Genomic DNA, 10,959 nt, shown 5'->3' with positions numbered 1-10,959 from the left:
GCACCAATTCCAGCCCAAAGGGCATGTTTGCCTTCCCAGCTGGCCTGATAACCACCTCAGCCCCGATCGATGTGATCCCATAAAGCCCCCCCACCCCCGGTGACGTCACGTGGCCACAGATTATTAATACCCTCGATAAGGGCTGTGATTAACATCAAGTAAGTCAATCACACAGTATAAAAGTCCTATTATTTTTGGCTATAAATCAAAGTGGCTGGCATCTGAGCTCCAGCCACCGCGAGGGAGCCTCGCTGGACCCGCCAAGCGGCAGACACCGCTCCTGCGCTCCGTTTTATCTCTCCCATCGCCACGCTATCACCACGGCCTGTGCCAGGTGCAGCCCTGGGTGTTTTCTCCAGCTCCTTCCCGGGCCCCACCCCCGCCCCCATGCAGCCCTGGCTCCTAGATCAGATAAGGCGCCTGGCTCCCCCGGAAGCTGGCCTTGGTCAAAGTCCACCAGCACTGCACTGCCTGCCCTTTGCTGTGGCCCCTCCACCCGGGCTCCCTGCAGCCAGCCGGCTGGCGGCGGTGACAGCCCAGGGCTTCACAGTCCATGTGCACCACACGGGTTCTCTTCCCACGGCCACAGAAGGGCTGGTGACCTGCTTGCACATGCAGGAGCTGAGGCTGTGGGAGGGCTAAGTGCCCATCCCAGGACCGGCCAGGGAGGGTTCTGGCTGCACCACAAGCCACGTGTGCCAACGGCGATGGTAGCAAGGACAGGAAGGGTGGCAGCCAGTGGGTCCCAGGCCTCATCAGAGGCTGGGCTGGACCCCTGCAGGCGGCCTGGTCGTCCTGGGACAGGAATGTTCCTGGGTGAGCCAGGAGAGACGGCAGCCCCAGCCTTGGGGTTGAGTCCCACTGGCTCTGGTGACCCTAGGGGCTTGCTGCCAGAAAAAGGGCCCCAGGCCCAGCAGGCTGGCTGTGTGCAGATTGCGGAATGAGGCCTGCTGGGCTCCTGGGCCTGTGGGACCCTGACATTTAGAATGGGAAGTGCTGGGTTAGGGGTCCTCATTGAGGAGCCCCCCTCCGAAGCCAGAGACCATGGTCGGCCTGGAATCCCCAGCCCCTTGGCCGCAGACCCTTGTGTAACCCTCCCCTGCCCCGACGGCTTCAGGGCCTTTGCACCTGCTGTCACCGACACCTGGCACCCTTCCAGCCATCAGGGGCAGTGCCACATATCCTCGGGGGCCCTGCTCAGTGTCGCCTTCCCCCAGGTCTTCCCTGGCCGCTCCCATCCTTTCTCTACTCCAAGTCATGTCACCCACCAGCACCCTCCCAAATGGCCCGGGTATGGCCACATCTCCTCCATGCTGGAGCGGGGGTAAGTCACAGTCTGTGTGCAGGGGGTTTCATGGCACGGGGTGGGTGTGAGATCGGTGCCTGGGGCTCCAAGTGGAGTCGGGGGAGCGGGGCAGAGCCCACCCCATGACCTGCTGCTGTCTCTCTGAGATCTTGGAAAATGGGGGTGAGCATGCTGACCTCTCCTGGCACCTCTGTCCCAGTGAAGTCCCTTCTCCCAGGGTCTCTGTTGTGTCTGGGGTACAGCTGGCTCCCGCAGGCTTCCATAGGTCAGGGTAACTCTCTCCCTGGAGGGCAGGCCCTCTTCCTGGCTTAGCATATGACCTGCCCCAAGGAAATGGCCACCAGGAGGGCCCAGGGAGTGTGGAGGTGCCCAGTGAGGGTGGAGGAAATCAGGCTAAAACCAGACCTGGGTGGGACCCCCACTAGGGCACTTTCGCACTGAGTGACCCTAGCAAGTCACGAAACTTCTCTGGTCTGTGAATGGGGCGTGGTGCCTTAGCAGGAGACACCACTGTGCACCCAGCACCCACTGTGCACCCAGCACCCACTTGCACCCAGTACCCGCCGTGCACCCAGCACCCACCGTGCACCCAGCCCAAGTGGGACACCAGTGGGGGCTGCAGCTCAACAAGCCCCGTGACCCCCAAGGAGGGGCCTCATGGTCCCCATTTCATGGAGGGTCTACTGAGGCTGGGAGGGCATGGATTCCCATCCAACCATGGGCCTCTGTCTGTCCAACTGTACGAGGGCTGGATTTCAGGTCGTACCTGTGGCAGGTGTGCTTGTCTCTCCCTTCTCTGGCGACCCCCAGCCCTACCCAGCCCCCCAGGCCACAGGCCCCTGGCTGGAGGACTCCTGTCCTGGACTCCTGGATATAGCTGGTCCACGCCACTCAGACACTACTGAACTCTAAGTGCACGGTACAGGTAAGCAGCGGAGGCCCCAGCTGGTGGAGATGAAGGCGTGGTGAGAGGCCAGAGGGACTCACCTGTGCTGGGAGGGCTCGGGGCTTCAGGTGCCGTGGCCTTCTGCTCCACGTGGCTGGCGCCTGCCAACGGCACCTCCTCTCCAGCCTCCATGTCTCCAAGGGAACCTGTGGACACAGGCAGAGGGGTTGGGAGGTGCTCTGGGGTGAGAGTCCCTGCCTCCTGACCCCTCTTGGCATGGCCACAGCCCAGGTGCCCAGGCAGAGTTGGCAGCTGGGCAGGGGTGACGGTATGCACCCCTCTGAGCTCTCAGAGGCCAGGCGCCATTAGCTGGGGGGGGGTCCCTCTAGGTACTCAGGACTTGATATTCAGTCAAAGTGGCTCACACCTGTGATCCCAGCACTTTGGGAGGCCGAGGTAGGAGGATGGCTGGAGTCCAGGAGTTGGAGACCAGCCTGGGCAACATGGCAAGACCCTGTCTCTATAAAATACAAAAATTAGCTGGATGTGGTGGCGCATGCCTGTAGTCCCAGCCACAAGGAGGGCTGAGGTGGGAGGATCACTTGAGTCTGGAGGGTCCCCGTAGCCTGGGGGTTGGAGGTTATGGGGAGTTGCGATCACCCCACTCACTCCAGCCTGGGTGACAGAGTGAGACCTATGTCTCACAACAAAAGACCTGATGAACCTAGATGAACCCCCATCCCCTCCAACAATTCCAAAGCTGCAGGGTCGCCCCACCCTCCCTTCCCTGCCCGGACCCCACCATCCACTGTGCCCACATATTCCACTCTTGACAAAGAAGAGTCGCACCCCTGTCTCTCTCCCACTTCCTCCCCCCAGCACCAGGTGACAGGCCCCCACCTGCTCTGGTGACCGTGGAACAGCGATGGGTCCCTCCCTGTCCCGCAGGCCAGCATGAGGGTTGCCATCGCCACGGCCTCTGCCTGGCATCACTGCCAATGCCCAGCCCCGGGGCCCGGCCCCCTCACAGTCATTCTTGTGGTCTGGGAGCTCCCTGGGGGTGACGCCTTCTCCCAGCACAGGCCCCGAACAAAGGAGGGGCCCGTAGACTTGTGAAGTGAACAGTTCACCGAGCAGGGCACAGGTGTCTGCAGCGTCTGGGGCGGAAGTGCCTCAGGGGTTGGGACCCTCAGAGACTCACGCATGGGGGTGGGGGCTCCAGGAGCCCACGTACAGGTGACAAGGCAGACGGAGACAAGGCCACTAGGCCCAAGCGTGGGGGTGGCTGCCCCGGACCCCACAGTAGCTGTGCAGCAGCCGAGGGCAGGAGCGCATGCTGACGTCCCGCAGGGCTGCGATGGTGATGGTGTCCACTGTGTGAACGCAGGACACCATCCGCAGCCAGCCTGACTGCTCCCCCGGCCCCTGGCCCTGCCTCAGCCTGCGTGCTGGGACTGCCCCCTCCATACCCATCCTCCACAAGGCCTGACCTGCCCAGCCCTGTACTGTCCTGTGTGAGGCGTGGTGGGGCAGAGCCTCCAGACCCACTCAGGAGTGGGAGGGGCCGTGGCCATCCTGAGCCCCGACCGCGGGTCCCACAGCCGCTGAGCCCTGATGTCACAGCAGAACACGAACAAGAAAAGTCCAGGAACCGTGTCAGTGTCTGCAAGTTCACGTGTCAGAGGAGCTGACGGGGCAGAGCAGGCTTCTCGGCGGAGGGGAGTCAGAACGGAAGACGCCAGAGGGGAGGCCTGAGCCTTGCCTCCTGCCTCCTGAGGGCTGAGCTCCCCTCCCTGGAGGCAAGCCAGCCACAGACAGGGAACTGGCCGGCGACTACGCCTCTGTCCTGGCGCTCCCTGGTTTTTCCTGTCTCGTGGCCTCTCTGGGAATCTGATGAAGCCCAGTGCCTCCTCCCCAGAAGAACACACAGAGGCATGCACATGCGCCAGCCTCAAGGGCTTCCTGCAGATCCCCGCTGCCCGCTTCCAAGTCCCCTCACGCTCTCTGCTTTGCTAGGTTTCTCCAGGGAAAGGCAGAAGACGGCGGGGAGATGGGCAGGTCGGAGGCGGAGCCCACTGATGCCTAAAACACCTGCCCAGCCAGTAACAAACATGCCACCTGCCAGCATCCGACTCCGGGCGCAGAGGCTGCCTCGCGTCAGAGACCCCCAAAGATGCGACAGAATGAGAACTGCTGTGACTGAGTTTCAGGCTGATGTCCGAGACTGCCCCAGCCAGTCCACGCAGGAGGGAGGCGGGAAGGTGCATTTTCTGTGTGTCTGGACTCCAGCCCCCTCTCTGATCATAAGCAGGCTGTGGCTGGCTGATGCCATCAAACCAAACTGCTCCTGGAGGGGCAGACGTCTATTTCTGCCTTCTGCGGACACCCGAGGGCCAGGTTCGGTTCCAGGGTGCAGGGGTGCGCCGGATGGCTGAACACTGCCTGGGACGTCCACGCCGGTGTGGGGACAGTCAGACAACAATCCATGGGCCCCAGCCGAAAACAACGCCAAGTGATGGAAGTGCAGTAAGGGACAAAGACAGAAACACGCGGAGGGGCTGGCACCAGCAGACTGGAGGGACAGCGTGGCTGGTGCGAGACCAGCCCCCGAGAACACAGCTATGGCAGAGGGGGCTGCGTGTTCAAAGATCCGGGTGGGGACGGAGGTGTCGGAGGAAGAGGAGGTTGGGGGCCAGGGAGTGCTGGTGGTCAAGGCTGAGGGCAGGCAGGGGCCGGGCCCTGCTGACCTCGGAGGCCACAGGGAGGAGTGGGCCCTCATGCCGGGGCCGCTGGAGAGCTACCAGGGCTCCTGACAGGAGGCACACCTGAACCTTTCCAGGGTGCAGCCTCCGGGGTTCCCGCTGGGACCCACGAGTCCCGGCCTCCTCAGAGCACCTCAGAGCTGTAATTACAGGAGGGGGCTGGGCTCAGACCACACAGGAGCCAGCCCCAGGGAAGGGCCGGCAGCCTCCCATCAAAGCACCCACACGGGCAGGCTCCAGGGTGGGTTGGGCACACCCCCGACCAGCCCACCTCGTGCCCCTAGGACAAAAGGCCCGACCCGAGTGCCCTCCCTCAGCATACACCAGGGCAGAGAAGCGGCCGCGGCAGCCTCCTCCCCCTGCCTCTGGGCTCGGCCATGAGTGGGCAGTGCCACCCACAAGGTCAGGAGGAGCTGGCCGAGCAGGACACTGAGCTTATGCAGCCCGGCTCCACCCCTTTTGAGAGGCCTGTGGCTGGCGTGGAGCTGGGAGGGGCTGCCCAGGAGCTGTGGTCCCTCCTGCTGAGCAGCGGTAGGGCCTCAGGGCCTCAGTCGCCAGGTCTGGCAAATGGGCTCGAGGCCACCTGCTTTCAGGGACTTTGGGGACCAGAGCACTGGGACAGGGATGGAGCCCCAGCATGCCCCACCCAGGTGGGTCTCAGACACCCAGGGAGGCCCTGGGCTGGTGACAGCTTCTCCCATTTACAGGAGAACAAAGGCTCCTGCTGCACACAAAGGCATGATGATGAGCGTGGAGGAGGCTGCCAGGCTAATTTCAGTTCCGGCACAATTAAAACGGCACTGATAATGCGGGACAATCGTCAACTGGCAAATAGCTCTCGGCTCACAGATAGGACGTGTGGAGGCAGACGCTGCCCCAGGCCCACCTGGGCGCCAGAGAGCAGCCGGCTGGTCCCTGCGAGCCCCTGAGTCGGCACCAGTCCCTTGTCCCTGGGGCCTGTCCAGGTGGGCGACAGAGCACTTGGACCCCCGCTGGCTGGGGCCATCTGTGAGCCATGGCTGCTCTCTGCTGCTTCCCCCCATGCCCGGGGCTGGCAAAGACCCCCCAAGAATCTCTGGGGACCCTCTCTGTGCCTAGTGACGCCAACAGCTGGAGCAGGCCGACCCATGGCCAGGCAGGCTGACAGCTGCTGTGTCCTTGCTGTGTGACCTCGAGCAAGCCACTGTACTTCTCTGTGCTTAGTGTCCTGGACTACAGATTTAAGCCATAGCAGCTCCCACCTCAGGAGATGAAACGTGCGGCTGCCCGCGTCCTCGGAGCCCCACACAGGCCAGCTTCTCAGTGAACATGAGCTGTCGCCAGCACAGGTCCTGGGAAATGGGGGAGGGTGTGCATGGTTAAGGCTGGACGGGCCATGTCCAGTGTCTCACAAACTCCCTCCCTGAACCGCCCGCACCCACGTAGCCCAGTAAGGTCATCTTCCAATTTCATTTAGGATGGGGAACGTGGGGCTCACTCAGACCTCAGCAGTAGGGGTGGCCAGGAAAGTGCGTGGGGACAGGGCGCTCGGAGGAGGGGTAGAGGACAGTGTGGGGACGTGGTGATGACGGTGGCAGGGTGGCGTGGAGGGGTTGAGCAGGATCCTGGACGCAGCCGTCACAGGAATTCCACTTACCAACCACATCCCAACACCACAGCAGGAAACCGAGTCCCGCCCACTTCACGGGTGAGCGAACCAAGGCCCAGCAAGGCCGACTCATTAGCTCCACTGACCGTGGCCCTGGGAGGAGGCAGTGGTGGGGCGACGGGACAGGAACCTCGGGCCTGCACCCAGCACGTGGCCCTTCCCCGAGCCAGACATGGCCTCCACGCCTCCCTCGCCCCAGGACTGCCTGCAGGGAGGGTGATGCCAGCCCCGCTGCCTGGCCCGGCAGAGGTCAGTGGCCAAGGCCGCACCTGCCTGGCCGTGTCCACGGGCCACGGTGGTGGTCACTGGCGGCCAGGACAGCACTAAGCTCGGCCCCTGCGGTACCCGGAGCCACTCGGTTATCACAGCCAGCAGACACCCGCGCGCCCATCCGTCTCCTGCTCATTAAGCCGGACGCCGAAATGGAAATGAAAACATAATAGCTATTTGATTGGGGGCGAGATATTTTGCATATTGGCTCAGCGCTGATAGCGGAATTTCATCAACTCCCTTTTTTCATGCTTTAAAACTGAATTACGGCGCTGGCTCTGTGCAGCGGGATCATCCCAGCTCCCTTCCAAGTCCCCGCACTGACGATTATGGTGGCACCTCCCGGCTTGGATGGCGACGTGCTGGGGGGCTCCTTTGAATGACTGCCTTGCAGAAAAGCCAGAGCTGGTCACTGAGGAGGGGGCGAAATCCCCCAGACTGTGGGCCCCAGGGCCAGGGTGGCCCTGCCAGGTGGGGTGCTGTGGATGAGGAGCGGCCCCTGGCTCTGTGCCTCGGGCAAGGCTCCTGACAACCCAGGGCCCCAGCCTGGGAAGCACCCCACCCTGGCTCAGGGTTTGAGACCAGCTTGAGTCCCCAGTGGGTGCCTGTAGGCAACACAGGTGCTTTTGCCGGCCTCTCTGGGGGGGTCCTCTCATTCTCAGTCTAGAGGGGAGGAAGTGGAGATGCAGGTGCCTGCCCAGGCCCCATGTGAGCAGCTGGTGGGGCGGGCGGCCACTGGTGGCCACACTGCCCCTCCGCTACCAGTGCCACGGCTCTCTCCTTTGCCCATTCATGTGCTCCCTCACTCGCCCGTCCACTCACACACTCACTTCCTCCTTGGCTTTTGCTGGCTCCTCTCCCCTTCCTGAGCCCTTGGCAACCTCCACCCTCTTGAGGTGCCGGAAACCCTGCAGTGACCAGTCCCACCCCCCAAAAAAATAGAAGGCACCAGTGTGGCCACCACAGGAAAGAGTCAGAGGTGCCATCCAGGAAGGCTTCCTGGAGGAAGTAGCAAGTGAGTGGCGATCCGGATGGGGAGAGGAGGAGGCTCCCAGCACTGGGTCCAGGGAAAAGCGCTCCAGGAGGAAGGAACAGCAGGAGGGAGGTTGGGATGGGGCAGGCAGCTGCTCCCTGAGCCCGGTTTCAGGGGATGAAACAGTGAATTGCCAAAGGCTGGCGTTGGGACTCAGCCAGGTGTTGGCAGCGGGCACTGGACGAAGATGTGAGGTTGTCACCGTAGCTGCTGCCACTGTTTCACACTCTGCAGAGAGGTTCCCCATCCTCCCCCTTCGGGGGTGTGAGTGAGTGAAGACAGGGCTGGGGGAGGAAGTGCTGCAGGGGCAGCGTGGTGGGGGAGGGACGGGAGGGCAGTGTCGAGGGATACAGGTCAGAGCAGAGGACGGGACAGGGAGATGGGAGAGTGCTGGGGCTGGAGAGGTAGAAGAGAAGGACCCCCGGGCTGGCCTCCTGGTCTAGCTGGCCCTGGGCGGCAGGTGGGGGGGTCACAGTATTGCCAGGAGAGGGACCCTGGCCTCTGGGTGGCACACAGCGGCCAGATAAGGCCCCGATAACAGAGAAAATAGCAACAGATTCAGGCTTTCCCACCGCTGAGCATCGAGCAGCTCAGGCCACGGTGGGGACAGAGAGGGGATGGGGACAATCCTGCTTGCCCTGTGGAGGCCACGCTGTGGGAGGCCACGCTGTGGGAGCACAGGGTGACTGGGGCCCAGCCCGGGTCTGGGGCTGTGGTGAGCCATCGCAGAGGGCCTGGGTCCCCCAAGCTGACCCGGGTTGAATCTACAGCTCAACCTCTTGACCAAGTGGCCCCTTCTCCGGTCCCTGGTGAACAGCTGATGCTCCGCAAGCCCCCTGGCCCAGTTAGGAGTGTCTCTTATCCAGTGAATCTCACCAAGCAGGGAAACTGAGGCGCAGAGAGCAGCAGTAGCAGCAGCCCAGCCCCACCGTCCAAGTGGGGTCTGCTGGCGACGCCAGCCCAGCACCACCTGCATGGGGACCCGGGCCACACAGCTGGACTCAGGACTCACCGCCCATACCCTCAGGACCAAGCATGGTATTCCACGCACCATCTGTTGAGCAGCCAGGCTGACTTCCAGGCACCGGGCAGCCGAGGGAGTGGGGGGCAGAGCCTGGGAGAGCCTGGAGTGGACGGCGCCTTCCGTGTTTCCCCACCTACCGGGAGCCCAGGCTCAGTACCACGTTCCTGGAGCCTGGATCTCCTGGTGGACGCCTCTTCACGTCCACCCATCACCCCGATGTGGCCCAGAGCTGCCACTGCCACATGGGGTCCAGGCCCCTCAGCAAGTCCCCACTTGTTTCCTGCAGGCGGCATTTACTTGCTTAAACCCACAGGTCCTCAGGGGGGCCCCCAACTCCTTCCCCTGCCGCCCCTGCCCTGAGGCCTCAGTACTCCCTGCCCCCTGCGTGTGAACCTTCACCCCTCTGTGCAGCTGAGGCCTCCTCATCCCTCTGACGGAGGTTTTTCCCTGGGTCTACGTCCGTCTCCCACGGTCCAGGCCTCCCCTCCAGGGCCTGAGCTCAGCCGGAGCCTTGCGTTTATCTGCAGGTCACACTGATTCTCTGGCTGGACTGGGAGTGGGAGGGGCCACGTGTGCCCCCGTGGGCCCAGCCCCGCAGCTCGGTGAGCCCTGCGGAAGCCAGGACGGGCAACCCCGACAGCACCCCTTCTACGGATGCCCGTGCGAGGTGCTAAAGAAAGAACACAGGGACAGCTGCGTAGACACAGACGCGGATAGAGAGGCGCTCGGCGGCTGCAGAGAGACCCAGCCCGGCCCGCCAGCAGCTCCATCAGTTCGGGTCAGCACTCACTGTCAGCCAGGGCGACCGCAATAACCAATGTCCGTGAGACTGCGGCTTACCAGAGCAGCGCCCTGACCAGCAGCAGGAGCACGGCTGAACCTCCAGGGTCCCAGAGGGTCGTGGCAGGCTGAGGACGTGGCCTGAGCCCCCCACTTGGGCTGTGCCTTCTGGGCCTGGATACCCTCCTGCATGGGTCTTGCCCCTCAACTGTGCCAGCAGGCCCAGGGCAGGGGAGACCTGGGGGTTGAGCGGCTCCACCAAGAGGCAGACGGACAGAGCTGGCATACCCCCTGCGACAGGGAGCTTGCTCCTCTTCTGAGTCCCAGACCCATTGGCCCCCCGGTCTGTTGTCCCTGCTCTCCCCACCGAGGGCGGCCTCAGGTCGTGAGCTCCTGGAGGGCCAAGGCCATTGAAGTGGCCTCAGAGCCCAACATGTCCTCCCGGCCATTCGTCAGGAGGTGCTGCTGAATGCCAGTGTCCCCAGTAGGCCAGGCTTAAGGAGGTGGCTGCTGCCACCACAGTGACCCGACCACTGTGACAGTAACTTAGGCGAGAGCCTCAGACACTCACAGCAGCCCTGAGCAGGGGCCCCGAGCCCTGACTCACAGTCTCCCAGCAAGAGACTTACAAATATTCAACTGAGATGGAATTCACATACGATTTTTCTTTTTCCTTTTCTGTTTTGAGGCGGGGTCTTGCTTTGTTGCCCTGGCTGGAGAGCAGCTGTGCAATCACAGTGAGTGGCACCCTCAATCGCCTACACTTGAGCGATTCTCCTGTCTCAGCCTCCCGAGTAGCTGGGACTACGGGTGCAGCCACCATGCTGTGCTAATCTTTCTTTTTCCTGGGCTGAAGCAATCCTTCTGCCTCAGCCTCCCAAAGTGTTGGGAGTACCGGCGCGAGCCACGGCACCTAGCCCTGTTTGTCTTTTAAAGGCAGAAAAGTTTGCTGGAAAATGGATGGGTGGTAACATGCAACTCAAATAAAATCTCGGGCCCCACGTGGTCCAGTCTCATGCACAGACACACACTGCGGTGACACAAATCAATGCTTGTTTCGAGAGTACTAAAGGAGTCACTGAAAATGTCATTCTCACATCAACCTCCTTCCCATGTCCTTCTCTGCTGACCCCACGCCCGGCCCATACGCCTCCTCCGCTCTCCCTCCCCAGCGCTCATGTGAACAGCCGCTCTCCCTCCCCAGCGCTCATGTGAACAGCCGCTCTCCCTCCCCAGCGCTCATGTGAACA

At 62.6% G+C, this 10,959-nt stretch overlaps 1 protein-coding gene across 5 annotated transcripts in view; it reads right to left on the bottom strand.

The window, feature by feature from the left end:
• The window catches only part of ZFPM1 (zinc finger protein, FOG family member 1), a 77,739-nt gene that overhangs the window by 41,719 nt on the left and 25,061 nt on the right, over positions 1-10,959 (bottom strand). For all 5 annotated transcript variants that reach the window (XM_017543708.2, XM_037743936.1, XM_017543709.2 and 2 more), the window contains exon 2: positions 2,294-2,398. In XM_017543708.2, coding sequence (XP_017399197.1) covers positions 2,294-2,398 — 105 coding nt within the window. The remainder of the gene's footprint in view (positions 1-2,293; positions 2,399-10,959) is intronic.

Source organism: Cebus imitator, unplaced genomic scaffold (genome assembly GCF_001604975.1).
Source record: "Cebus imitator isolate Cc_AM_T3 unplaced genomic scaffold, Cebus_imitator-1.0 Scaffold159, whole genome shotgun sequence".
Classification (NCBI taxonomy): Eukaryota; Metazoa; Chordata; class Mammalia; order Primates; family Cebidae; genus Cebus; species Cebus imitator.
Note: the sequence above shows the minus strand (reverse complement) of the source record. Positions and strands in the feature narration are given on the sequence as shown.